The 27,466-nt window shown below is 40.4% G+C and overlaps 1 protein-coding gene and 1 long non-coding RNA gene across 2 annotated transcripts in view; one reads left to right on the plus strand and one right to left on the minus strand.

Moving 5' to 3' along the window:
• The window catches only part of LGR5 (leucine rich repeat containing G protein-coupled receptor 5), a 68,724-nt gene extending 44,328 nt beyond the window's left edge, over positions 1-24,396 (plus strand). The window contains exons 6-18 of the mRNA XM_081928017.1: positions 2,043-2,114; positions 2,846-2,914; positions 9,118-9,189; positions 10,097-10,168; positions 10,262-10,330; positions 10,691-10,762; positions 14,083-14,148; positions 14,951-15,022; positions 16,590-16,661; positions 18,823-18,948; positions 20,405-20,550; positions 21,532-21,615; positions 22,301-24,396. Of these exons, the coding sequence (XP_081784143.1) occupies positions 2,043-2,114; positions 2,846-2,914; positions 9,118-9,189; positions 10,097-10,168; positions 10,262-10,330; positions 10,691-10,762; positions 14,083-14,148; positions 14,951-15,022; positions 16,590-16,661; positions 18,823-18,948; positions 20,405-20,550; positions 21,532-21,615; positions 22,301-23,391 (2,083 nt within the window). The 3' untranslated portion in view covers positions 23,392-24,396. The remainder of the gene's footprint in view (positions 1-2,042; positions 2,115-2,845; positions 2,915-9,117; positions 9,190-10,096; positions 10,169-10,261; positions 10,331-10,690; positions 10,763-14,082; positions 14,149-14,950; positions 15,023-16,589; positions 16,662-18,822; positions 18,949-20,404; positions 20,551-21,531; positions 21,616-22,300) is intronic.
• Positions 17,266-18,816, minus strand: LOC309379215. Its single transcript, XR_014172416.1, has 3 exons — positions 18,503-18,816; positions 17,686-18,242; positions 17,266-17,305 (listed from the first exon to the last, which is right to left on the minus strand). It is a non-coding gene; the product is annotated as an uncharacterized lncRNA (long non-coding RNA).
• Positions 24,397-27,466: the final 3,070 nt, after the last annotated feature.

Raw genomic sequence — 27,466 nt, forward strand, 5'->3', positions numbered from 1 at the left:
AAATACTACATTCTTCCCTTTATTCCTGAATCCTAACACACACATACACCCATCTGAATAATATGGCTTATTTTGCCCATGTAAAAAGAGACAAAATTCGAATTCATTGCCATTTGCAGTACTGAAACAAATTGCTGGCAAATAAGCTTTGATTACACTTGCTGTTTCAGTAGAGGAGAGAGACACTTGGGATCCAGTCTCTGTCACTTGACTGGATCACTTTAAAAACAAATTAATATGGGTTACAAAAAGATCTCTCCCATCACCTATAGAAGCACAAAATGGAATGATACAAATTATTATCCATATGTAAATATTTGAGTGAATGCATCCGGTGAAAAGATCCGGACTGAGCTTTCCGAGTCTGGTCTTCCTGGTGTACCTGTCCCATCACCCAATAACTGCATGCAGGCCTCTAAGGAATTGGGATAGTCCATCATGTGTAGGCCCAGATGTGCAACCTTGATACTACAGTGTTATAGTGCAGCAAAACATTTAGCCGCAGCCTACATGTGTTGGACTCCATGTACATAGACTGCTATATAAATGTGCTAATTCAAGATGCAGTCTTGGGGGCAGGGGGTGATGGGAAAGCATGATTCTGATGCTCTCCTTGTTCAAAGATTCAAGCCCAAGGCATTTGGGCATCTGAGGCAAAACACCCTCTGCCCTTCCTGCAATGGAGGGGCGGGGCGTGAGGCTCTGCAAAGTACTGGTTACCCCCCCTTTCTCTCTCCAAAATACAGAATGGGCATGGCCAACATGCAAAATTCATGGGCTGTGATTATGCTAATAGTTAATTTTTTAAAAAAATGAATATATTGCTCTTCTTGTGCCATATACCCAAATACTATGCATGTTTTTGGCACTCTCCTTTTGAATGTATAATTCACATATAGTCCCTCCCCCCCCCAGTCTGAAAGAGCTGTTGCTGAATTCCCCCTTGCCCTGTTACTTTGCAGTTTAAGCCTGCGTAATTCAGCAAGTTACGTAAAACTTCAGGTCAATGTGAAATCTGATACCATCTTCAATGAGAGAAAAACTGGGCCTACTGTCAATAAAAATGTAAATGTAATAGTAGCTTTTGGCAATGCTGTTTTGGGGAGAGAATATGTTTAATATGGGAGGCAGGCCTATTTTCCATCAAGGTTGTGGTGGGTGTGGTTTGTTAGGTTTCAGTAGTTTTACATTTTTCTGCGAATTTTGTGCGGTACATCTTCCCATGGAATTTGTAGTAACAAAAAACACAATCGCCTATTATAGTTATAGAAAAGCAAAATGTGCTCACTTCAGCAGCACATATGCTAAAATGGGAATGATAACAGAGAAGATCTTGAAAAGCAAAACTTCTGCCGTCACCCCACTTTCAGCTAGGAGAAGGGGGGGGGCGGACAAACAAAACTTGGGTATGGCTGGCTTGGCTCAAGATAGCTTGAGTGTGTAGTTGCAGTTCCAGTTCAATAGCAAGCAGAGGAACCTCCCAGATACAAAGACATTGTATACCATGGAACCTAACTTGGCATAAATTAAACTGTGGTAAACTGCACTGTGTACAAACAAATAGCTGATTAATTTATCCAAGCATTCTTGCAGGTCTTCATGCACATTCCTTGTGTCATATATGCTTCTTTTTTTAAAAAAAAATATTATTTCTTCTCTCCCAACCTAAACATTATTATAGATACGTGTGCTCTAGAAGTTTGTTTTCAATTACAAACATAACCTGCCTAGTTGCAGTATACATAAACAGACACTTAAATATTGGTTTTGCAACTATTGCAACTATACCAATTGAGTCTGTAATTTTTAAATCAGCTTTTAAAGCCAAAGGCCAAGTGAAAGCCTAGTGGAAAGGTAAGAGGTAGAAAGCATTCCCTCTCAATTTCTACCTTTGTGAGAACAGGACTTGCATATAAATCATGCCAGCCTTTTTTAAAAAAAAACAACACTTCTTTTAGAATTTTAAGCATCAAAATGTTTTCTTTTATGTCTACTGCACATAGCTTGTTTTTCTGACTTGTGTTCTTAATGTTCTAATGCAGGCATCTCCATAACAATAGAATCTACTCCCTGGGAAAGAAATGCTTTGATGGTCTCCACAACCTAGAGACTTTGTGAGTTGACCTTTTATTTGTTGTGCTTTGTTTTCAGTGTTTTCACTGACATTATGCAGAAATAAAAAATAAAAGGCAAACATTATTTTGGGATTACTACAGGTTCAGGATGAACATTTGTGATGAAACTATAAAAGTACATTTTGATGTCTAATTTTTTTAATGGTTTTTTCCAATTAGTAGGCAATGGAACATAACAGTGACATTGGAACTTACTTATCAATCTTTGCATATTCTTAAATTGTCTAATTTGGTAGATTTTTACCCAGATTAAACTTTTCACTTGGTTTATATTTACTATTGCAGATTTAAATACACACAATTCTAATTTGCAACAACTGGCAATGCCTACAACAGTGTTCTTGGTTTGGTTTTGCAGTTTTTTAAAAGGTGTGTGTGTGTGTGTGTGTGTGTGTGTGTGTTCCAGTAAGAGTAAGTTAGGAAGCTGACATGTTTTATAAAGCTCAGCTGTCACTCTGGCATGCTCAGTTGGGGAAGTGGACCTAAGATTATTTCTTGGGAATAGATTAATTTAGCACGACGTAATCAAAACTGTGGATGGAGTGTTTACAAATGCTCATAAACATTTCCTATTCATCTCCTACTCTTGAAGTTCTATGAAGTAATAGACCTATAAATGCAATGCAGATAAAATATTTCATTGCAAAAAACTGTATAATCATTCATATATCTAATATAGCTATTATGATTTGATTTTTTTTAACATCCAGGGATTTAAATTACAATAATCTGGATGAATTCCCCGTCTCTGTCAGGGCACTCAGAAACCTGAAAGAACTGTAAGTACTGAATGCAAAGTTTCTTAGAATCCCCTTTTCTTCCTGTGGATTGCTTTGTTTCAAATGCTAATTGCTTGTTAGCATAACTGTATATCCATTTTTGCTAGAAATGCCAGGACTAGCAACACATCCTTCATACCTAGGAGGGGGGAAATCATTCTGGCTTTCCAGCTTCAAGTGCACCTTTTGTCGCCTAAGCTGGTAGCATCACAGAAGCTCTACAGAAGCTTCTTCTTCTCATGGCCAGGACTCGGAGCCTCACTTGGCTTGACTTGACCACCATCAGAGAGAAAGAAAGGTGAAAGATGGAATCCTAAATACTTCTGCATTATTACTGGGCCCCCTCTGCATACTTCTGAAGATGAAACTGGGGCAGCTATGTAACCAAGGGTCAGTACGAACTAACTAGTCTACTCTGGGAGATTGCAAAATGGCCATTCCATGAGTCATAGCAGCCAAACAGACCTGAACTTTGGTATATTGATTGAGTTGTGTCCAGCATTAACTCCACTCAAAGTAGACTCACTGAAATGAATGAATGACCATTAATTGGTCTACTGTTGAGTAGAGCTTGGGGCAAGACTGAATTGATTGTATATAGAATATAGGCAATATGTAAATAATGAATACGACATTATTCATACCCAATGGAGACATTCTACTTTCTAGTATGCTTCTAAGGTACTTCCTGACATTATTATTTTATTGATCCTCATAGTTATGAGGATTTTCTGGAACTAACATGCAGGTTTTGTTTCTGTTGTATATGGGTAGATGAGTGGGGAATATGATATTTTACATTGTGATGGCGTGGCACTACTATTGGTCCCATCAAAAAGCAGATACAATAGGCAAGATATGCTTTCAAGGCACTCTGTATTGTGTTCTGGTTTCTGGAGGTGCCAATACACTTCCCAAAAGTTTGTGTAAAATGTACTCAAGCAAATCCAAGAAGAATCATTTCTTGATAAGTTGTCTTTATTGACCACGTCTGGTTTATTCGCCTTCTTGATATCAACTTGGAGTATAGGAAAGATAAATGTGGCTTGCTGGTACAACCAATAATAAATGGTGCCAACCTATTAAGAGAGGACAAGTATTTCGGTGGGGGAGACCCCACTTACCTCTGTAGTGTTCACACACAGCTTTTTCACTTAAAAGTGAGGGTCATCTTGCCTGTACTTCCAACTTAGGAAGACCTATATTTCTTGGTTGGGTCTGTGGTCCAGATGCTTTAGGAATTCAGGTAGGGAAACCCTGGGAGTGGTGGTGGTCTTTCTTGCACCTGCTGCAAAAAATAGCTACAAGCTGAGTAGATTTCTGTGGTGACCAAGTTTATTTTGGTATGGGGGGGGGGGGACTGATCTTCAGCTCTTGCACAGCAGTTTATTTTACTTAAAAGGTTGTCAAGTGTTTCAGCCTTATTCAGCCAAGCCACTATATTAAATAAATTGCATTATTCCGGTGAGGTGTCTGCAGTTTTAGCCTTGAAACATCATCCATCAGACTTATAAATTACCCACAGAATTTCTTCCAGATCTGGAGGTCAATTGGAACCATATCACAAGGCCTATATTGATAATGAAAATATTTTGCTATTTTCACTGGCTATTTTAAAAAATGAATTGACCATTTTTGTGGTTTAACGAGGATTCTTGATTCCCTTGTTTATAATGCCATTGAAAGAACTTCAGTGAAAACAGCACTGTAACGTCCTAAATTCTGGGAATTCATAATGTAAGGTGAAAAGCGGCCTGGACTGAGACTGATTCACCTCGTTTCCTTGTGGCAAAATACACAGAACAATTAAATGGCTATAGGGGTATTTTCCGAGTCATCATGTCTAACCTTTTGAACTTGTGGGATGGGTTTTAACAGGTAGGAGAGGATTTATTTATTGCACTTTACCCCTCCAGGCACCCCCGTGTTTGAATTGAACAGGGTTTCAAAATACCATCATGGGCAGCAAAATTAAAAGCATAGGAGTTAGGCTATAAAAGCTTATTTTGAGCAAGTCCAGGTATGAAGTAAGCTGGCTTCTCCCCGCTTAAGAATTTAGCACTATTGAAAGAAACATAATTGAATGGTCACAACTATTTTTAGTTCTGTTGATTTCAGTGGGAAGTAGTCAAGGCTAACTTTTGCCTAGTTGTATACATGGTGTTTTGCTATACCATCGCAGCACAATCTTATTCATTTACTCAGAAGTAATTTCCCCTTATTTAATAGAGTTTACTCCTTACTCCTTAGCATGTATGGTTCACATTGCTGCCTGAGGCAACGATTCTAACCCCACTTACCTCGAAACTCCACTGAATTCAATAGGACTTATTTCTAAGTAGACATAATTAGGATCGCACTGTATGTTCCTGCATTTGGTTGAAAGCCATATCAAAGCATTCCAGAGTCAGAAGACAGCCCTTGGCATCAAAGCTTTCCTGCAGTTCTTTCCCTGGTTGTTTGACTGACTGCTGCCTTGACTCCACAAAGGCACATCCCACATGCAGATTTCCAGTACTGATTCCCCCACCCCCATTATATGTACCTCCATGAACATTATGGGTGTCATTTAGCATATGGGAACATTTTCCATATTAAAAATTATTTGGGCCAAAATTCATCTGAATTTTGCCCATTACTGCCACAAGAAGTATGTATTTCCAGATGCTACCAGAATGCCCACAAGTGCATCTTGTAGACATCAAAAAGAAACCATTATAATCAAGATGAATGATATTTTCACTTGTAACAGACCTTATCAATCCCAAGGCCTTTGAACATAAATTGTGATATCATCTGGAAGGGCTTCCAATGAGGTTAGGGCTGCTTCACACACACAACATTTCCCCCTGTTCAGCAAGCAGCTCTCAGATCCCAAAATCCAGGCAACACAAACACAGCTATAATCCAAAAATCCTTAGCAATGACTTCATTTATTTACATGGTGATTCATAAGTAATAGCCAAAGAAAAGAGAGAGTAGGTTCTTTCAAGAGTGGCATGTCTCTAGTAGGACAATTGCTAGCAATTGAAAATGTTGCCAAAGCTTTGCAGACACCATTTGAACTATCACAGTATTTTAAATACATTCCGGAAGGTTACTAATCCACAAAAATAAATAAAAAATACTCACCTGGTTGGGAGAGTTCTGGCCTTCCCACAGCACCCAACTATATTTCTGCTCTCTGCCCATCTTCTGTCAGTCCACTCACTTGCCTACATGCAATTCCTTGTAGCCTCTGGCTACCAGGCTAATGCTTAAACCAGGGCTGGGTCACTAGCAACCCTCCAGATGTTGCTGAAGTCCAAATTCTGCAAGACCTGGGCAATGACCATGTTGACTGGAGCTGATGGGAGTTGGAAGCTAACAACATCTGGGGGACCACACGTTAGCCACACCTAGCTTAAACAAAGGGCTCGAGTTTCCTCTACAGATTAAATATAAATCTATAACACAAATTGTACAAAATGATGCCAGCAAAGCCTTTTCTTCTCATCCTTTCCCTCCATGACATCTCCCCAGCCAAACTCATTTTTGCTCTTAGGATACCTTTTGTTTCATTTCTCCTCTTAAGTCCATATACTGAACTCTGTGATGCTCTGCCTGAGATTTAAAAACTTCCATCTTTGACTTTTAAAGTTCTCCTTTCATCTTTCCCCTTTGACTAAGAACTCCCAACTGTTCATGCTGTGTGCAAGGGGACCATAATATCTGTTTTTAGTAGTATGCTTTTGTGTGCCGTATACATTAGGCTTGAAATCATCATAACCTTTTGCCACTCCTATATCTGGTGTGTTTGTGTGAATGCACTCTCAGGGGAGTGGAACCTCTGTAAACATTAGTTGCCACCACCTCCTCCCATTTTGCACCCCTGCTCATAAGCCAGGAGGTTGTTGAGATCTACAGAGGTTTTTTTAAGAATAGTGTATCAATGCTTCTCAGACCTGTTGGTCACTGCCAGCCAGACTCACTTTGGATATTCCCACGTTCCCCTCTTTAGTTAATCTATAGCATAAATTAAACTTGTGGGTAAGGCAGGTCCTAAGTCAATCAATGCCAGGTTTATGGTTGAAAGCATTTTTATTAAAGCCTTTGGATCAGGGAATACATGAAATGGAGGTTGCATTGAAAATGAAAGATAACAGTACTTGCCCCGCAAGACGAATGCCTCGCAAGACGAAAAACCCGCTAGATGAAAGGGTTTTCTTTTTTTCGATGCGCTTCACAAGACGAATTTTCCTATGGGCTTGCTTCGCAAGACGAAAACGTCTTGCGAGTCTTGCGATTTTTTTCGCTTTCCCCCCTTTTTCTAAGCTGCTAAGCCGCTAATAGCCTTTTAGCCGCTAAACCGCTAAGCCTTTAATAGCCGCTAAACCTCTAATAGCGCTAATCCGCTAAGCCGCTAATAGGCTTGCTTCGCAAGACGAAAAAACCGCTAGACGAAGAGACTCGCGGAATGGATTATTTTCGTCTTGCGAGGCACCACTGTAATACTGATTCTAAATGGCTGGCACCTCTAGGATAGATTCAGTAATTTTAATGTGATCAAGGCAAAACACCGTGTTCAAAATGATACATTTTTATGTTTTGTCCCCAAGAGATGGGGAGGCTGACATAGAGGAAGCCAGCATCTAACCAAATAAGAATCTGACTTCTCAGATTTAGTATGCTCACAGGATGAGATACTCAGCCACTGCACTGGGAAAAGCACTGTGCTATGAGTTGACTTCCTTTGGGGATCATGGACAACAATAACTTTCCTCACCAAGAGATTTATAAGGGAGTAAGGGGTATGTGCTTTTACTCTGTTACAGCATGGAATAGCTGCAACCCTTTTCTTGAGCTATTCCCCCCACCTGCTTAAGCTTGAAATACGCAATCAGGAGGCTGACTCGATGCTCCTACATCTGGTCTGTACCATTCCATCCTGCACATAGGGAAATCAGAAAAAAAGTTCCATCTGCTAAAAAGGGCCTGTTCTACACAACTTAAATATGCAAGAGGACGCCTGTTCTTTTTTCACTTGGCCATGCAACTGCACATTCAAAATTGTCATGGTAGGCAGAAAGTTAGTGTTACTGTATGTTGAAACAACATTAATGAACAAATAGCTAACTTTTACAATAGGCATGCTCACTGCCTGCATCTTGAAAAACTCGCCTTTACATTCCCCCCACAATGATATGATGTTGCAGATGATAAAGCACTGTGGAAATGTCTGGGTTTTTATATGTAGCTTAGAAATCTTTTATAAAAAATAATAATTAGTGTTGTGCTCTGCCTCAACTTTAATTGTTCAGGGTTCTGCTCTAGAGATAATTTTCTTGTGCAGCCAGTATTCTGAGCCAACCTACTAATAGCAGCAGCTGATGGTCTTGCCCATGCTTCAGTTTAAATCTGGGAAGCTTTGTTCATACCTGACTGAACAAATGAACATTTCCCACACAAATCATTACTGTTCCTGCTGAACACTTCATTGCTGCCTTTGTTTCTGACAATAGATTATTACTCATGTGAATAAAATGCTGTAATTAATTTGGAGACAATTTGCTTCCTTCTTAAATGGCAGCAATTACATTGTTTAGCTTGTCCTTTTTCGCTTGTTCATCTAAAATACTTTTCATAAAGAAACTGTGAAAGCCTAAAATGTACAGGATGCCCTGGGATTTTATGTATGTTCGCATTCATTAGCACCCTGATCTGAAACACATTTTCTTGGGAGCTGGTCCTGTTTATTTTAGTTAACTTTGTCCAGTAAGATATTTAGAAGAGTGGCATGCTTGCATGAGGACACGTTCAGTGGGACCTACCTCCAAAATAAACATGTATGCGAGCTCTGGCTGCAAATCTTATTAACAAAAAACGTCGCTCAGCATAAACTGTTCATAAACACTACTTTACCAGTGTATCACAGAAACATTTCTTCATGTTGCTACTACAGGGAATGGGCAAGTTCACTCCCTGCAGCTTTTAGGAATAAAAAGAAAGACTTGAGAAAATTGCTGGTGTTGTTGCAAAATTCCGACCCTCCCTGCCTGATTGTCCATCCATCCATCCCCATTTACTGCCGTAAAGTCTAGAAAACAGAAGACCTCCATTATTACACCTGCTAGCATTCTACAGATCTGAATTTTTTTATCCCAAGAGACTGTGCCTTTCACATATTGTGTGTATGTGTATCATGCTCTCTGTTTCCTTTCCAGGGGGTTTCATAGTAATAATATCAAGTCAATACCTGGACAGGCATTTGTGGGCAATCCATCCCTTATAGCAATGTAAGTAGTATCAGTTCACCTTTAATAGAAAATGTGAAATTAATTACTAAATTTCGTTGTGTATCTTGCTTCTCTGCTTTCTGTGAGCAGGCCATTGCTTCTCAGGCTTTATGAAATCTCGCCCCCCCCCCCTTTGTACACATTAAAATCAAGGTTGGGAAATCCAAATTTTGAGCTCCAGCTCCCAACAGACACATACATGATACAATGACATTTGGAAGGCGAAAAAGTGAATAAAATGCCATTTTATAAAGAGTTACTTGTGTAAAAGGCCTTACATAGTTTCTCTTTATATTCAAACCAGGAAACTGTTTACCAGGTTGACGTTGGTTTCAGATCCTGTTTCCCCCCGTAACCTGATAACGCTAGTTTCCACATTTGGAAAACAGAGCATGCTGGCACAAGTCTTGTGCATATCTCTGCTTAATAAAGTGAGATATGTTAGTGCAGAAACAAGATGGGAGAGTTTCGCTAGGCTAGTATGAACACTATCTTCCTAATCATTTCTTACTCTGAATGTGTGAGGTGTGTTCAATTCCATCCCTGCCTTTATTTATTTATTTATTTATTTATTTATTTATTTGTTCATTAATTTATTTCCTGCCCTTCACTCTGATGTCTCTAGGCCACACATTTTGTCAGTAATGCACACTGAAGTATAATCACACAGTTGGTCTAAATCAAAATAAGCATATAATCTGGGGAGCAAATTCAAAAAGCAAGGGAGAAAGGTGTGGCACATTAAAAGAAGTAACTCCAGAGGAGAAGGGGTAAAGAATAGATTGCAAGCTAGCTCTACAAAGTTTTAATAAGAAATGTCCTGCCCCGCCCCCCGCCGGTTTATTGCAAAAGTATTTAAAAATATAAAACTTGAGTGTTAAATGTGTCCTCCTCTTCTTCCTCACAGCCATTTTTATGACAACCCTATTCAGATTGTGGAAAAGTCTGCTTTTCAGCACTTACCTGAACTCAGAACCTTGTATGTATCCATAAGTTCACCACTAAAACAACTCCTTTGCACTTTCTAAAAAAAAAAAAAATCCCACTAATTACATTGTGTTTGTAACTTTAGGACACTAAATGGTGCTTCACAGATAACAGAGTTTCCCGATCTGACTGGGACAACAAGTCTGGAAAGCCTGTAAGTATCAGACAAATAGTTCATGTTACTGCTGAAAGCAGATGGCATTAATTATTGCCGATGCTGACTTGCTTTAAAGAAGCTGTCCTTCAACCAATCATGTTCAACCCAGTCTGCAACCGTGATCAATTCAAATTTCTTGGATTTGAGCTAGTTTGATCCCATTGACACTACGATCTGATTCATGGTCTTACTCCTTGTATGGTGGAGAAACAACTGAACACCCCTCCCCATGCTCCATACTCCTTTCAGAAGCCCATTCTCACATAAGCCCAATTCACAGGATCTTCTCTCAGTCCCTCCTCCCTGGTGGGCATTGGCATGAATCACTCTAAGGAGATATGCCTAATTTTTTAACAGGACCCTTACAGGAGCTCGGATCACATACCTTCCTGAAACAATCTGTGACCAGCTACCCAACCTCCAAGTACTGTAAGTATAAAATACATATTTACATTAAATCCTAGGAACTTTCAAGATACAGCATTCTCAGAAATGTGTTATATCATCACCATGGAAATTCACTTATTTAGCTCTTGTAATTCAAGAGCATAAACAGATGCATAACAAAGAGCCTAGCAACAATATTCCAGCGTCATGTAAAGACTTAGTACTAGCACTAGATTGAGTAGGGTGAGTGCTTAGTGTGTTGGTCCAGGGCTGGTGAGACTGAGCTTAAGTCCCCACTGAGCCACAAAGCTCGTTAGGTGACCCAGGACCTGTTGCTGTCTCATAGTCTAACCCCTATCTCAAGGCTCTTCGACAGGTGGGATAAGAACTGTATGCCGTGTTAAGTTCCTTGCAGAAAAAGCAGGATAAAATAAAATGAACCCAGCACTGATCCAGAGCTAATGGTGTATTAAGCAGAGTAAAGGTAAAGGGTAAAGGGACCCCTGACCATTAGGTCCAGTCGTGGCCGACTCTGGAGTTGCGACGCTCATCTCGCTTTATTGGCTGAGGGAGCCGGTGTACAGCTTCTGGGTCATGTGGCCAGCATGACTAAGCCGCTTCTGGTGAACCAGAGCAGCACACGGAAACACCGTTTAACTTCCCGCTGGAACGGTACCTATTTATCTACTTGCACTTTGACGTGCTTTCGAACTGCTAGGTTGGCAGGAGCAGGGACTGAGCAACGGGAGCTCACCCCGTCGCGGGGATTCGAACTGCCGACCTTCTGATCGGCAAGTTCTAGGCTCTGTGGTTTAACCCACAGTGCCACCCGCGTCCCATTAAGCAGAGTACAGAACATAAATGATGCATGGCCCCTAGTTGCAGTGCCTACAGTCTGTACTTGATACACAGGATTGTGGTGGAGAGACAATGTCTTTATAATGCAAGAAAAGTAAAACACATGGTGGGACGGCCTGGCAAAATGAGATGAGCAAGCAATATCACGAGTCAGAGTATGCTCAGTTAACTGATTGCAGTGACCATAAGAGGGAGAAAATTGAGAATGTATAGGATTTATAGAATGTATGGATTTAAGCAAGCTTCCTTCTGCTTTTCAAATAATTTTTAAAAGTCACCCATATCCAGAAAGCATACATAAGGGGCCAGGGAAGCCCATTTTCCATTCTGTTAAAGGTTTTTCTTTTTCTGATAATCACCGAACTGGGGACAGACTCCATCCTCACTTATACCTTAATGTTCCATACCTTTATTTTCTCTCCAAGGCATATTTATTCAATTGGATTTTTGAACACTATTCCCAAGATGTATGGGAGACCTGTTTCCTTATAATGATTAACCAATACATTATTGTAGCTTACAAGAATGCTGCAGTGTTAGTTTAATCACTATCAAAAGTAATCATTCTGTCTACTTCTTTGTGAATGGGCCAACTGCACTTTCCTTTAATGATTACATCATGATGAATGTATCTGGCATTAGTTTGCTTAGCCAACATTCTAATAACACTAGCTAAAAACATACAGTCATGGTGCCAAAGTGGCTCTTGTGGGCACTTCTTAGAAAGTTGGGTACTAATTCTATCACAGCAACATTAAATATTGCTGCTTATGAGCTACCTTTGCTCCTCTGACTTTGGGAGCAAAATGAAGTATCTTTTCCTGCAAAGCATAGAATAGGACCAAACTCAGTAAAGGTGTTTCAACTGACAGTATTGTTACCATCACGGATCAACTGTATATGTATAGAATTAACTGATTTAAATTCACATTTGTGGGGTTTGTTTTTTTTAAAGGGGGGGCAGATAAGCATTGACAATTTTATTTTAAATGCAGAAAAGGCCTACGTATAAACAAAATCATTCAGAAATGTTGGCTCAACTTACGGAATATTTTTCTTTGTCCAGATTGCAAGTTTCTCATTTGTTTCTATTTCGGCATTCCTCTCATGCAATTAACCATCACGCAAGCGGAGAGAATAGCTGCCTGCCTGCTGGTGCCAGCCCTGGCATTGTGTCCCCTCCACTCCTGCTTCCGCTGCCCACCTGTTGTTTTGGGGGTGGGGGATAGAGAGAGAATGCCTATAGACAGGAGTTTCCTTGCAGGCTCTCCTTGTAGTGTAGAACCATATCTGAGTAGGGAGGATAATTGTCTACAGGCTTAAAATGTGCAGTGTGTGCCCTGGGCCATATACTTCCATGAGAATCTTTTGTCAGTATCTGAAGCAACCAATCCTTAAGACCAGGGAACCTGACGTGCAAAGATTACCATTGCTAATCCACAGGGTGGCCTGACAGTTCTTTCCTCCAATGTTTCTGCTTTTTGTGGTTTTGTTGTATTGACCATTTTTACAGTTACTTTACGTTACCCTTGGGATGGAATTTCCACTCTAACACACACACACACACACACACACACACACACACACACACACTGGTAGCCAAAATGACCTACTATAACTTTACCATTTTCGTCCCTCTGCAACTTACACCTGATGAGGTTACAAGTGCAGCTCTTGTGTTTTACTTCCTGCTAAATGAGCATGCCCTTTGACTTTGGCATTGATACCCTTCTCCCAATGAGTGGAGATGGATCCTGCGAGAAGTAAATGCTCTTTAGGCGGGGAGCTTTCCCATCGCACCCATACAAGGAGAACTTTAAAGTTAACTTCATAAGTTAATTTTAAAGAATATTAGCCCAGGGACAAAACCTTACCATCTAAGGTTAGAAAACAGAACCAAGGGACATGTCCCTGTGTCCACTCTCATTTCTTTCTTTACAGAGGCAAAAGTCATATTAAGCCTGATGGGAGTTTCCCCTGCACAAAGGAGTACAGGATGCAAACCTATTTCCCTTTTTTTCTTTCTTCTTTTTACAATTTCTGCAAATTACCGTGGCTTGTTTTTGATTAGCTATATTATACTATAAATGAGTCCAGATGTTTCAGTTATTCTGCAATTTGTTGAGTTTTGGCTCAAATCATTTGAAGGGCTTTCTCTTCCCCCCACCTCCACCCCGTAGTGATTGATTTCAAAGTTAGTTCTAGTTCCTCAAACCACTTTCCTCAGTTAAAGATATGGCAGTTCTAAAGGTCAGAGGCAAGATTATTTAATTTAAAGTGTAGTCTGGGAAGCTAATTAAATTTCACTGTGATTGTAGTTCGAAAGATCAGATCCAGCTAGAAAAATGGTTTAAAACTAAGTATCTAGTAGATTATTTTAAGCAATTAAAAGAAGAGTTGTGTTTTGAAGGAAAACTGAATCCAGAAAGAAGCAATAACCCTAAATATATTTTTACTATTTAACAGAATTAGCCACCTTATATTTTTCTGTTTTTGTATTTCAGAGACCTCTCGTATAACCAGCTGGGTGATTTGCCTCATTTTACTGCTTGTGAAAATCTTCAGAAAGTGTAAGGTTACAAAGAATAAAAATAAAAAAATAATGTATGTTCGCATGAGGAAAGTTTTACCATTTCCTCCAATGCAAGGAGTAGACCTGTATATATGAGTCAGAACCTTGGTTTGTATTTTAAATTCATAGTTTTGGGTTAGGGAGAGAAGCATTTGGTGAGGTCTGGTGCATCATGTATTCCATCATATCACACATTCTTTTGCATGTTTAATGTGGAAGAAAAATAAAATATATAACTATAAAGGGCTTTTGATGGTGGGGAGGATTGAAGATTCAATTTTTTAGATGACTGTCCGTGGAGTTTTCAGTGGAGTGGATAAGCTCTAAACTTTGATCCAGGATATGATGCTCTTCCCATCTAGCTTGCTTCTTACGACGCCTTCGCAGTTCTCTTCCTTTTGGATAAAGAGACAGGATGAATAGGATACATATTTCTGGAGTGCAAGTTGTTTCTTATGCATGAGAAGACTGGAAATTCTGTTTTTCGTGTAACATATAGCTCTAAAAGAAATCTAAACAATGGCCAATATTCAAATAAACATACAACGAGTTCTGCACACTCAACCAAAGGGGGCTTTGTACCTATGCTTCCTGATAACAAGCCCCAAGTACCGTAAACCAAGCAACTTTTGCATCTGAGAGATCGGTTTGTGATGTGGTTCAGGGGCAGGAGGAGGCAGTCAAAGTCCCACTAGATATACTCAAACTCTTGAGACATCTGAAGTAGTTCTGGGATCCTGGGCAGCATTTGAAGTTCTCTAGAAGTTGTTTTCTCTAAAGCCATTTTTTTGCCATTACAGTGATTTACACCACAATGAAATATATGAAATCAAAGCGGGCACGTTTCAGCAGCTGGTTGCCCTACGTTCACTGTGAGTATAGCCATAAAAGAGCTATTTACCTTGGTACTGAGAAACATGGAAGCTCACATTCCTTTCCTCTGCCTGCTCCTACATATTCTGCTTTCCATTTTCCCCCCTTTGATCATTCAGCTTGCCAGGTTAGATTTGCCAAAGCAAAACAAACATTCTGACGTTGAAAATTTCCAGCAATGAATTCACACAGCCGTGAACAACAACAAAAAACCCCAACCCTGAAATAGCTTCCGCTTGCAGACTTCTCTGAAGAAATAGGAAGTTTGATTTAACTCATATAGAAGCCTCTTATGGGTACACTTCAAAATCCACTGCTGAATGGAAAAGCTGAGTGAATTGTATACAGATGGCAATAGGAAAGAGCAAGGAGCAGAGTATGTAAATGTACAAAAATTGATGGCCACACTCCATGTAATGGGAGTAATAATTGATCCGTTTCTATAATATTCTGTTCAGTGTTGTATTATCCTATGTTGGGTTTTCCACAGGCTGCAGACTCTTCTTATATATGTTCTTATTATGATGAAGCATTGGTGCAAAAAACAACATGCATCCAGAAGGAGATATGAAAGGGAAAATGTGGGAGAAAGATTGGAAAGACTGAGAAATTGGCTTACGAGAGAAGTTGCAGATGTGAAAGAGGAAGGTCTATTGAGAAGCTAGTAGATAATAGAGAAAGGTTCTGTTCAGGTTTAACACGTCCGTAAACCATGGTTTGTTAGAGCAGTCTCCCTCCCTTTCTGCCATCCTTTCACATGCCTAGTTTGAGGAGACACTTATAAAATCAGTTTCCTATAACATCTGAACTAGATAGTTATGGTTTAAATATAGTCTGTGAACCAGGATTACAAATCAGGGTTTGATGCTGATTGTAAACTTAAAACTGCCTACATTTCCTGGTTCAGCTGTCATGGTGATTTAGTAGTTGGGTCTCAATCTGAATGTAACTGAGGAGTGAAGGGAGCGAGCGGAGAACCCAACACTCCCCCCCCCCAATAAACCATGGTTTGTTCAAACAGCAGTAGTTTATCTGAACCAGACCAGAGATCATCCCATAATTTGCTTATTCGTTAGCTAGATCCTGGATCAAGGGGAAGAGATGTGTGCATTTGCAACCCAGAATATTTGTACATTTCAGTAAGCCATAAAATGTGCTCCTGCTGTGCTCCCTTTCTTGAGCCAAGAGCAAAAAACTATGAGCCTTGTTAGTGTGATGTGTGAACCAGTGCTTATGGTTTGTTTCTTCCAAACAAACCATAGTAGGTAAGCCAAGAACAAACCTTGGAGGCAAACAAACTGTGAGCACTGGTTCATACAGCACACTAAGCCTAGACTAGTGGTTTGTTGGTCCCAGGGCAACAAAGGGAGAAGCAATCTGGCTGTGTGCAGTAGCATGCTCCTCATTCACAGTAAGCCATGACTTGTGGCTTATCATAATGTCCAAACACGGGTCTAAAATTAGCCTACTGGAAGTGATTTCATGCAGTTAATTGTTGTTTAATTTAAAAGATTCAAAGTAAATCTCCATGCATTTTTAAGCATATATAATTTTCTTCCTTTCCAGGGATTTAGCTTGGAACAAAATATCAGTCATTCATGCCAATGCATTCTCCTCTTTATTGTCTCTGATTAAACTGTAAGTATTCTGCTTTTTTATATCTGATGCTGTCCTATTATGATCATTCAAATACCCAGTGACAAAAAAGCTCTATTCAGTGCAGGGTAAAATAGAATGACAATTTAATGAACAACAAAATGCAAAACAAAGTAGCTTTGGCCTTTGTTTGGCCAGCCATAGTGGTCTTGCATTTCTGCATTGTTTCATGGTCTCAATTAGTGATGGAGAGAATGCAGAACAGGAGAGCTTGGGCAGCAGATGCACCACATGATTAAATTTGGATCAGACCCAGATCACTCCGGAGCCTGGCTCTAAATCTAATTAGATTCATTCAGCTCCTGCCTACCACAGTATTTAACTAGAGCCCTCCATGTTGTCCCACATTTCCCCTAGTTTACTAAAGTGGCAAGGAGGACTTGCATGGCCTGTGGCATGAGGCCTTCAAGTGACTATAGGCACTGCACAGGTGCTTGGAACCATAGCATCCCATCAGTAGGTGCCACTGTGCATGTTCTTGGCAGCGTGCATAGATACCAGGAGTAGGGCAGGCTCTACTATGTAGAGTAAGCAGCATGATGCAAGTTTCTCTCTCTCGCTTTATGCTCTGGCTTTTGACACAACCCTGGTTTGCACAACACAATAAGCCAAAACTAAGAGCAAACCTTTGAGGGATGCGGGTGGCGCTGTGGGTAAAACCTCAGTGCCTAGGACTTGCCGATCGTATGTTCGGCGGTTCGAATCCCCGCGGCAGGGTGAGCTCCCTTCTTTCGGTCCCAGCTCCTGCCCACCTAGCAGTTCGAAAGCACCCCTAAAGTGCAAGTAGATAAATAGGTACCGCTATATAGCGGGAAGGTAAATGGCGTTTCCGTGTGCTACGCTGGTGCTGGCTCGCCAGAGCAGCTTCGTCAAGCTGGCCACGTGACCCGGAAGTGTCTGCGGACAGCGCTGGCCCCCGGCCTCTTAAGTGAGATGGGCGCACAACCCTAGAGTCGGACACGACTGGCCCGTACTGGCAGGGGTACCTTTACCTTTAAGAGCAAACCTTGGCTACAACTTTTGGTTAGTGAGGAGAGAGTTTAACCAAGAGAGTCAGTTTTGATGAGCCCAGGTTCAACACAGCACAGGAGTAAAAAAATAATTTAAAGAAAGACCAGGGAGAAGCAAAGGTTCTGTGAGCTTGTCTCCAGGAACCTGCACATTCACATTCTCCTGGTAAGCCATAGTTTGGCTTAGTGTGGCAGGCGAACCAGGTCAACGATGATTACATACAAGTAACCTACCAATGGAAAAGTTTGCCTGCTCTTTAAAAACTGTGGGCTGTATCCAACTATGTTTTACTCAGAGTAAAATTAATGGCCCTAAGTTAGTCGAGTCCCTTAATTCCAATAAATCTGCTCTAGGACTGCTGTAGATCAACATTAGAGAACTAAAGTTGGACACAACCTTGTGCTGGAAGGCATCAGTATAAGTAACAATAGCTGTGTTTTTTTAGTTCTGTGGTTGCTGTTGCTAATATCCCAGATGCTGACCAATTTTGCAGAGTCCAACTAAGACAATCTGGTTAGGTTGCAAGCACACTGACATCCAAGTACAGTGGTACTTCAGGTTAAGTACTTCATTCATTCCGGAGGTCCGTACTTAACCTGAAACTGTTCTTAACCTGAAGCACCACTTTATCTAATGGGGCCTCCTGCTGCTGCCGCGTCGCTGGAGCCCGATTTCTGTTCTCATCCTGAAGCAAAGTTCTTAACCTGAAGCACTATTTCTGGGTTAGCGGAGTCTGTAACCTGAAGCGTATGTAACCTCAAGTGTATGTAACCTGAAGCGTATGTAACCTGAGGTACCACTGTACACATAACTTCAGTAAAGGCCCTTTATGCATCAAAGAGTTGCCAACAATAAAAATGGAGAGAAGAATCCAGTAACATGTTATTGCAGTCCTGTTCCTTTCCATGTGGCTTGTACAAGAGAACTTCCAAGTGGATTGGGCTCTGAGATGAATCAGCAAATTTACCAGGAACCAAGGTGCATCCTTTGTCAACTGAATCGTCTTTATGTTTTATCGTTTGCAAAATTTAATACTCTGCGACAATAACAAATACCCTCAGGCAAAATAAAAAAAATTAAAATCCCACCCTTCTGGAAGAGTAAACTAGTTTTCCCCCCTTTAATTTTGCAGGGATCTGTCATCCAACCTATTGTCCTCTTTTCCTGTAACTGGCCTATATGGTTTAACTCATCTAAAATTAACAGGAAATCATGCACTACAAAGTTTGATATCATCTGAAAACTTTCCAGAACTCAAGTGAGTACCTCATTAAAACTAATAAGGCACACTTGTGCTCATGTGCAATGGGAGGGGTGTCACTGTATAATGTGAGTTACTTCCTATTCAGAGGCTTTGAACCACAGCACTGAAACAAAGATATACATGGTAAAATTATAGACTTACTACATCCTTTTTAAATCAAGAAAATATGATTGATTTTGGACACCCTGGTAGCTGCTCACTTTGAAACACATCTGCTTCTCAGCAATATCCCCCCTAAATAAACAGCCCCTGTTAAAATTTGTCTAATTTGTGATTTATAGTGGCTAGCTCCCTTCATTTGACCATTGCTTTATTTTAGCATTTGTGCTGCCAAAGCGAGCACTTGACCATTGCTTTATAAATTACCCCCATTTTGAAAAATGTAGGGAATATATAGTTGCAAACAAAACGAAAAGAACTGAATCAAGTAGGTGGTTTGAGGGTGGCAGTAAAATACTTTGCCATATTGACTTAATGCAAAAATACTGTAACCAGAACATCTGAGGAAGAGCTATTGGTGGTCTGTTCTTTTGAGAGGTGGAGCTGGCATGTAAAAAGATACCAGTCAGGCTCAACCAATGCCAAACAGGAACAGCATCACAATTTGATGCAATGCACCAGTACCCTGGTCCAGGCCAGGGTGTTGGTTGCCATCATGGAACTGCAGCCTGGAGGCAGCACAAAAGGTCAATATGTCAGCATAAGCCATTCTGAGCTTCTGTATCTACAGAAGGGGGTTGGACTCGATGGCCCTTGTGGTCTCCTCCAACTCTATGATTTTATGATTCTAAGTCTACAAGATCAAAAGTGTGATGTTCAAATAAGCAATGTAATTGAGCTAAGGGTTATGCAAGGTTTTTTAAAAAACCAACAACCTATAGTTTGGCATCACATTTGAAATATCCAAGTTATGTTTCCTGTTCAGGTCATATAAATCATTATTATGTTCATAGCCACTCCACTCCAATCTGACTCCCCACTGGTTTTCTGATTCTCACCCCCTGCAGACATTATTCCATAGTTATTGAATAGTCCTCATGTGGATATTTTTCAGTTTCCTTTCCATTTAGAGTTTTTCTGGTTTTTTAAATGTAATTCTGCAAACCTTGGGATTTACACACACATCTGCTGATAATTCCTTCTTGTTCATCAGCAGTGTTGTGTAGCTACATAAGCAACAGTGCTCACAGCCTGAACATTGAAAACAGAAGGAATTGTGGCATGTGTGCAATGTTCTGAAATGTACAGGGATGTGGGAAGAATATGCTTTCCCTTAATTTTTTAATATTTGTTTAATGAGTCAGAGCCCTGCCTCTCTATTGCTTCAGTTTGATGCTAATGCCATTTGCGTTGACTTTGCAAAGGATGTAGGTTGAGTACACTGATGTTCACTGATGTTCAGAGTACACTGATGTTTTGATGTTCATAATCTTGTCTGTTAATTCTAAAGGGTGATTGAAATGCCTTATGCTTATCAGTGCTGTGCATTTGGAGCTTGCGATGGCCACTACAAAATCCAAAACCAGTGGAACAAGGATGAGAACAGCAGTGCTGAGGAATTTCAAAGGAAAGATGTTGGCGTTTTCCATACACATGGTAAATAATAAGAATCAGTTTTAAAAGAGGCCACTTACTGTGACTGGAATGTGGCTACCAATAATCAAATGAATGTATGCCTTTCTGATTTCAGCCTTTAAAATAAAATGCCAGTACAAATGAGTCTCCAATAAGATGCCTATTTTACCCTTGTAAAGTAATGTTTTCGAATTTTACCTCCTCTTGGGTTCTTTCTCCCCAGCTTTGTGTGGGCAGACATTGGTGGCAAGGAGCTGTAGGATTCAAGTTTTTGTGTGGTGAAGGATTGGGATCCAGGGCTTGGTGAGTTGGGGATCTAGAATTCCTCTTGATTCCCACTCCCAACTCCAGCAAGGCTTCTCCACTCCAAGGGGCAAGGGTGTGGAATGGGGGGGACACATCTGCAAGAGAGCGAGGGCAGCAATGCAGTCTTTTGCCTTCTGTGACAAAATCTGTGGCTCCAGCTCTGCCTTAGAGTCTAACGGTTGCTACTGTTGTTAAAATCAATTTCCTGAATGCAACACAAAATGCCTTACTGATTTTTTTAAAAAATCTAGCATTGCCTCTGTTCTTTACAGACTACAAGAGGACAAATGTCTGCCCAATAAGTGTATTATCTAAAATTCAACCCAGACGAAAGGGAGGGAAGTAGGTGTAAACTGGGATAGAATTTGTTCTTTATTTGAGTTAGGTGTCCTTAGAGTTACTTACAGGCTAAGTTACTGTAAGGCATCTTCTGGAAATACTGAATTAATGGATAAGCTGTCACCCTTTCTCTGAATTCTTAAGAGATTAATGATATATGACTTAGGCCCAGGCTATTTGAAGGACCATATACTTGCTTTGAGATCTTCAGGGAAAATGCATCTTGGTAGCGCCACCCTTAGAGGCATCTTTAGTGGGGACGAGGGAGATGGCCTTCTCAGTGGCTGCCCCCAGGCTATGGAACTGCTTTCCAAGTGAGACAAGACTGGCACCCACCTTCTCCTCATCTTTTTACAGATGACCGCGACTTTGAGGATTTTCTTCTTGACTTTGATGAAGATTTGAAAGCTCATCATTCGGTGCAATGCTCTCCCTCTCCAGGTATTGATCTAGCTACATCCAATCTGTTGGTTGGCTTCAAAACTCCTTCGCTTCCTCTCTTGGCAGACTCCGCACTATATTCTAGAAAAAGGAGCTATGAAAAAGCGCAGTGCTCCATGGTGACTGCAACTCAGTGCGTGCTTTGTACGCAAAAGATCCCAGATACAATCCCTGGCTTTTCTAGGTAGGGCTATGCAAGACTCTTGGCGGAAGCCCTGGAGAGCCACTGCCCAACCTTTAGGGGCCTGGGGGCACATTTGTAAATCTAAACAGCTGTTGTGAGCACCACAAAAAACCCATTACACAGAGCAAAAAAAGGCAATGCTCAAACCGCCACCTCTCTGAAACAGCAGACAAAATGCATGTAACCCAGGGCTGTGCTTTATGGAGCCTCTGCCAATGACCTGCTGCTGGAAACTCCTGTGCTGCGTTCTTCTTTTAGTGGCACCAGCACCACCACAATCCCTTTTCCTTCTTCCCTTAAAATAATAATAATAATACTGTTACAATAGCAGCAGCAACACTGGCAGTTTCTTCACCACCTCTCCTGGGCTCTGCGAAAGGGCTGGCAGAGGAAAGGATGTCTTCTTAGGGCTCAGGCACTGTGGGCAAAGTGGCCAAGAGAAGGCCTGTGTTGTTGCCACGGCAGCTAAAAGCACTCATCTTTCCTGTCTCGCCTTTGCAGGACCCTTCAAGCCTTGTGACTACCTCTTCGGGAGCTGGCTAATCCGAATTGGCGTCTGGACCATCGTGGTTTTGGCCTTGGTTTGCAATGCATTGGTGGTTGCGACGATCTTTAGATTCCCGCTCTTCATTTCCTCCATAAAGCTGTTGATTGGACTAATAGCCATTGTGAACACACTCATGGGTGTGTCCAGCAGCGTGCTTGCCAGCATGGATGCATTAACTTTTGGAGTCTTTGCTCAGTATGGAGCTTGGTGGGAAGGTGGACTTGGTTGCCACTTCGTTGGACTTCTCTCCATCTTTGCTTCAGAGGCTTCCGTTTTCTTGCTGACGCTAGCAGCTCTTGAGCGCGGCTTTTCCGTGAAACACACCACAAAGTTTGAGACCAGTGCCACTCTTGCTAGCATGAGGGTAGCCATCTTGTTTTGCTTTGTCTTGGCCTTAATCGTTGCAGTGATTCCAGTACTTGGGGGAAGTGAGTATGGGGTTTCCCCTCTGTGCATACCTTTGCCTTTTGGGAAGCCAACTGCTGTGGGTTACATGGTGGCACTGGTCTTGCTGAACTCTCTCTGTTTTCTTATAATGACAATAGCTTATACAAAACTCTACTGTAGTTTGGATAAGAGAGAATTGGATAATGTTTGGGACTGCTCCATGGTCAAGCATATTGCCTTGCTACTTTTTACTAACTGCATTCTTTATTGTCCTGTGGCTATCTTATCATTTTCTTCCTTGTTAAATCTTACTTTTATTAGCCCAGAAGTAATTAAACCAATACTTTTAGTAATTGTCCCCCTACCTGCATGTCTAAACCCACTTCTCTATATACTTTTCAACCCACACTTCAAGGAAGACCTGGGAAGTCTTCGAAAGCAGTTGTTTTCATGGAAAGCATCCAAGCACGCAAGCCTGGTTTCTGTTAATTCAGAGGATGCAGAAAAACAGTCATGTGATTCAACTCAGGCTCTCGTAACCTTTGCAAGCACCAGAATATCATATGATATTCCCGCCAACAATTCACTAGTGCCATCATCGTATCGAATGAGTGAAAGCTGTAACCTGTCTTCAGTAACATTTGTTCCGTGTCATTAGCTTCATCTCAGAGTCACCTGTGTTTAAAAATTATCAATCACACATTTATTAAATGGGTGCAGTAAGAGGGAAATAATTGTCTACTACTATTGGGTGCCAAAGGCTTGGTGGCAATGAAAATGGCATCCTAAAGCCTAACTGATACCATCTCAGTCTGGTTTAGAGACAACCACTCTTGAATCAGTTGAGGTTCAGACTCAAGAAAAAATCCAAAAGCCATTGATGTTTACAGCACTGGCTCTGGTGATTCAAAATAGATCAACATTTCTCACTCTCCATTCATGAATCTTTTAATGGTCACAATGAAACTTCCACTAAGCTGATTTTTTTTTTTTTAATGGGACTTCAAATATTAAGAAAATGAGATTATCTTGGAAGTATTTATGAAAAATGTACCACTCCTAGTTGCACAATACATATTTACACATGAACTGGCCTCAATGTTCTAAGCGTGAAAGTGAAGAGCCGCTCTTAACTTGTTAAAGAGGTTGAACCTAGCACAGCTTATAGGCATTTGAGTTAGAACTTTACATTAAAAAGTCCCATTAGCAATAGCAGACCTACTTTGGAAGAACCACATTGAATACTATAGGTTGGGAGACCTGAATTGTTTTCAGGTTTATCCAGCATCACTTTTCTGAGCTGACACATGCATCCTTGGGAAAGAAAATGAACAAATGCGGAAAGTATGCACCCGAACGCCGGCTGCACGGTTATCATATTCCTTTGTCTCCTTGGATTTTGAAGCAATGCAGCGTGCAACTGGAGCTCTGTTCTTAAAACTACTTTGGATTAAACAAGAGATCATCTGACCATGGCACAATACATACTACAATGTTTATTTAGCTTTACTTTTACTGCGGTTCGGTTATGGAGTGCTGCTTAATGTCAGTGAAATTGTTCCTCACATGAATATATATTCTTTTGTATACAAGAAGTAAAAGAATAAGTCTGAAGACTGGCTCAATAAAGATTCTTTTATATTAAAAATTGAACTTCAGAACACTATGCATACTATTTTCATAAGCAAGTTTGAAAGCTATAATTGAGATATTTTAATGGGAAAATAATAAAATTCATTTGAGAAGCTTTTTTTAAAAAAAAGATTTGTAAATATAGAACTGTATTTATTATTACAGTAAAATCATACTAAAAATGAGAATAAGCCATGTACAGTTTTGTACTGATATATTTCCTAGATTTCTATTTTCTTCTCATATATTTGACTAAATTCACTATCTGTACATAATATATGTAAATGTGTAGTGATTGTAAATAGAGGATGTGCTTTCTTTTCTACTGGTGTTTCAAATATATGGAATTTGTAATAAAACCTGCAGCTAAGCAGAAAGAGTGCCTCGGTATCTTACACTCACAGAAGATAGGCAGCAGTTCCAAATATTTCCAGAACATTTTTACCACCTCATGATAATAGAACTTGCAAGTAACTCTTTTTCACAGAGGACAAAAACATAAACCTAAAATACTTTCTCTCATAACGTTTACAGTTTACCTAATCTAATGTTTCTCACATACAAGAGGTATTGGCATTATAGTCCAGGCATTTTCATGTCACATACCTATAGCTTTTCATGTTGGAAGTTTGTGTCACCCTAACAAAATTCTCATGAAGAATTGCATGAAAGGCTATAATTTTAGAATAAGCCAGTAATGGTGAATTACAGTTGCCAACACAAAGGCTCCCCAAGAGGTAAAGATTAGAGGTTGTGAGGAGGAATGTAATCAGAGAAAGCTTAAGACAACTTTTCCACACTCACCAATACTTACATTTGTTTGTAGTAGCCTATTATTGGGTATTTGACCTTGGGCAATAAACATCCATTGATGGATGTAGACCAGCAATTTAGCCAACAATAATGCAACTTCCTTTTGAGATACAGACTGATCTAGCATGTAAAAAGTTTTTTAAAACCTCCAGTCTCTAAATAAAAGCTGGCTCTGCATTATGTTTGAACAAATCTGACTTCAAATTATGAGAGATTTTGTGCTGCTTTTCATGATACCCCGCTTTAAGAGAAAATGCCAATTTATGAAAAAAAGTACTAGATATATTTCTTCCCATTTAGGTATACTCATGCATGGAAAAAAGCAGGAATAAACAATGCCATTAATATTTTTCCATCACCAAGATTATCATGTTGTATGTGGAACTGCACTTGAAAAGCATCCAGAAAATCAAATTAGTGCAAAATATCACAACAATTTTTTTGTCTGAGGTTGGCTAGAGTTTATTTCTGAGATGCTGTATGAGCCTGTGATTGCATGCTCATTTCTAGACACAATTTAAGTTCCTAGTGTTCATTTGAGGAAAAATTATATATAAATGAGAATTATTGAACGCCAATATCCAAGTTTGGGGCAAATACTCTTTGGTGAGACAACCCCAACAGATATTTAATGTTACAAAATATGCAGCAAAGTAAAGTGTGGAAATATAGGCTGTTAGACTTTTAAAATATGCCCTTTAAGTTCAAAAGTAAGTTTAAAATGCTTTACTTACAAACTCACCAATGGTCAGAGTCGTGTGCTTTTCAATACAGAAGGCACGTCCAGCTCCCAAGAGACTGTGATCTACTCCCAGTATAAAAAAACTGGCAGTGATCTATCCATTGTCATTGGAGGGAGGAGGAGTGGGGGGGCAGGTGGATTACTCAGAGTTGTTGAGCTTTTTGGGGGGTAGGATTGCCCAGAGTTCTTCAACTTTTATTTGTTAACTTTCGGTAAACTTTATTTAATCCTACGATCGATAAGGGTCCCACAATCTACCAGGATCAGCCGGGGATCTACCAATAGATAACGATCTACTGGTTGGACATGCCTGCACTACAGCATTCAGAAAAACTTACACAGGCAGTAAAACTTAGTTACAGAGTGGTGAATGCTCCTAAATTATTGGTATAGGAACTCAAGAGTGGCTTGTGAAAACCATGCAGTCTGAGTTGTAGCAACTAGCTCAAACCTCTTTACACGCTCAGCTGCTCAGGCAGACTGAAGGAGACCAAAGGCTTGTTTACCTTGTTCCTCTCAAGGTGAGGGGGAAGTGGACATAGCTAAGTTAGGTAGGATTGCTTACTCTATGGTATTAACCCCTTCGTGGATTAATTAGACTTCAGCATGTTGGCTACATAAGCTGATTATCCCACAACGAGATCAGGTGGGAATCTGTAGACCTCCAGGTGTTGCTAGACTATATATCCTCTCATTCCTGATCATTAGCTACACTGGCTGGGGCTGACAGAGTTGGAGTCCCACAATACTTGAGAGGCCACAGCTTTCTCTATCCTCGTGCTAGCTAAAGCCTAAAACATTTTGGAATGCAGGTACGTAAAGTACTGTCTTCTCTGTACATACCGCGCCATGCTTCAATCAACAGCCAAGCGCCTAATCCAGGTAGATGGGTACAAAGACCAGGGAGATTGTTTTAATTATGGGATGGATTGTAAGGTATGCCCTCTGGAGAAAACCCACACAGCCCTATGCTATCATTTTGATGCCTAATGAAAGTTTGGCTACTCAGACAAGGCTTTGAATGAGGCTGATAGTTCTACTGGTGGTTGGTTCTACTGACTTACCTGTTGGTTTTGCTTTGGGCTACCCATTTGTTAGTCTGACTATTGCTTTACTATTGCTGCTGGATGGGTTGTGTTTTGCTGCCTTTCATTTTGTGTTGTATTTGTTAATTTGCTTTACTGTGAACTACTTTGACACACACACAAACACCACCCTGAGAGCTTCCAGAATGAGTAAGGGAGACAAGAAATACTAAAGTAACTCATCCCATTGTGTTACATCAAAGCCAAAACCTCCAGTCTCTGCTGCTTCCCTGTTTGGCTGGTGTCACCCTGCCGCCCAATCACAGCTATGATAGGTTTCTCTATTGTTTTCAATATGTCTCATATCTGCCAGGGGAGGAGAGGACAGATCTATAGTCAGAGGAATCAGAGGTCAGTCAGATTGTGTGAATTTACAAGTGAAGCCTATGGCTTGGAGTAGTTGAGCCATGGGAATGTTGATAGTGTCTGTTTATAATGGAGAAGAAAGGACTGATCTGCAT

Source organism: Podarcis melisellensis, assembly GCF_964234715.1.
Source record: "Podarcis melisellensis genome assembly, chromosome: 10".
In the NCBI taxonomy this organism is placed as follows: Eukaryota; Metazoa; Chordata; class Lepidosauria; order Squamata; family Lacertidae; genus Podarcis; species Podarcis melisellensis.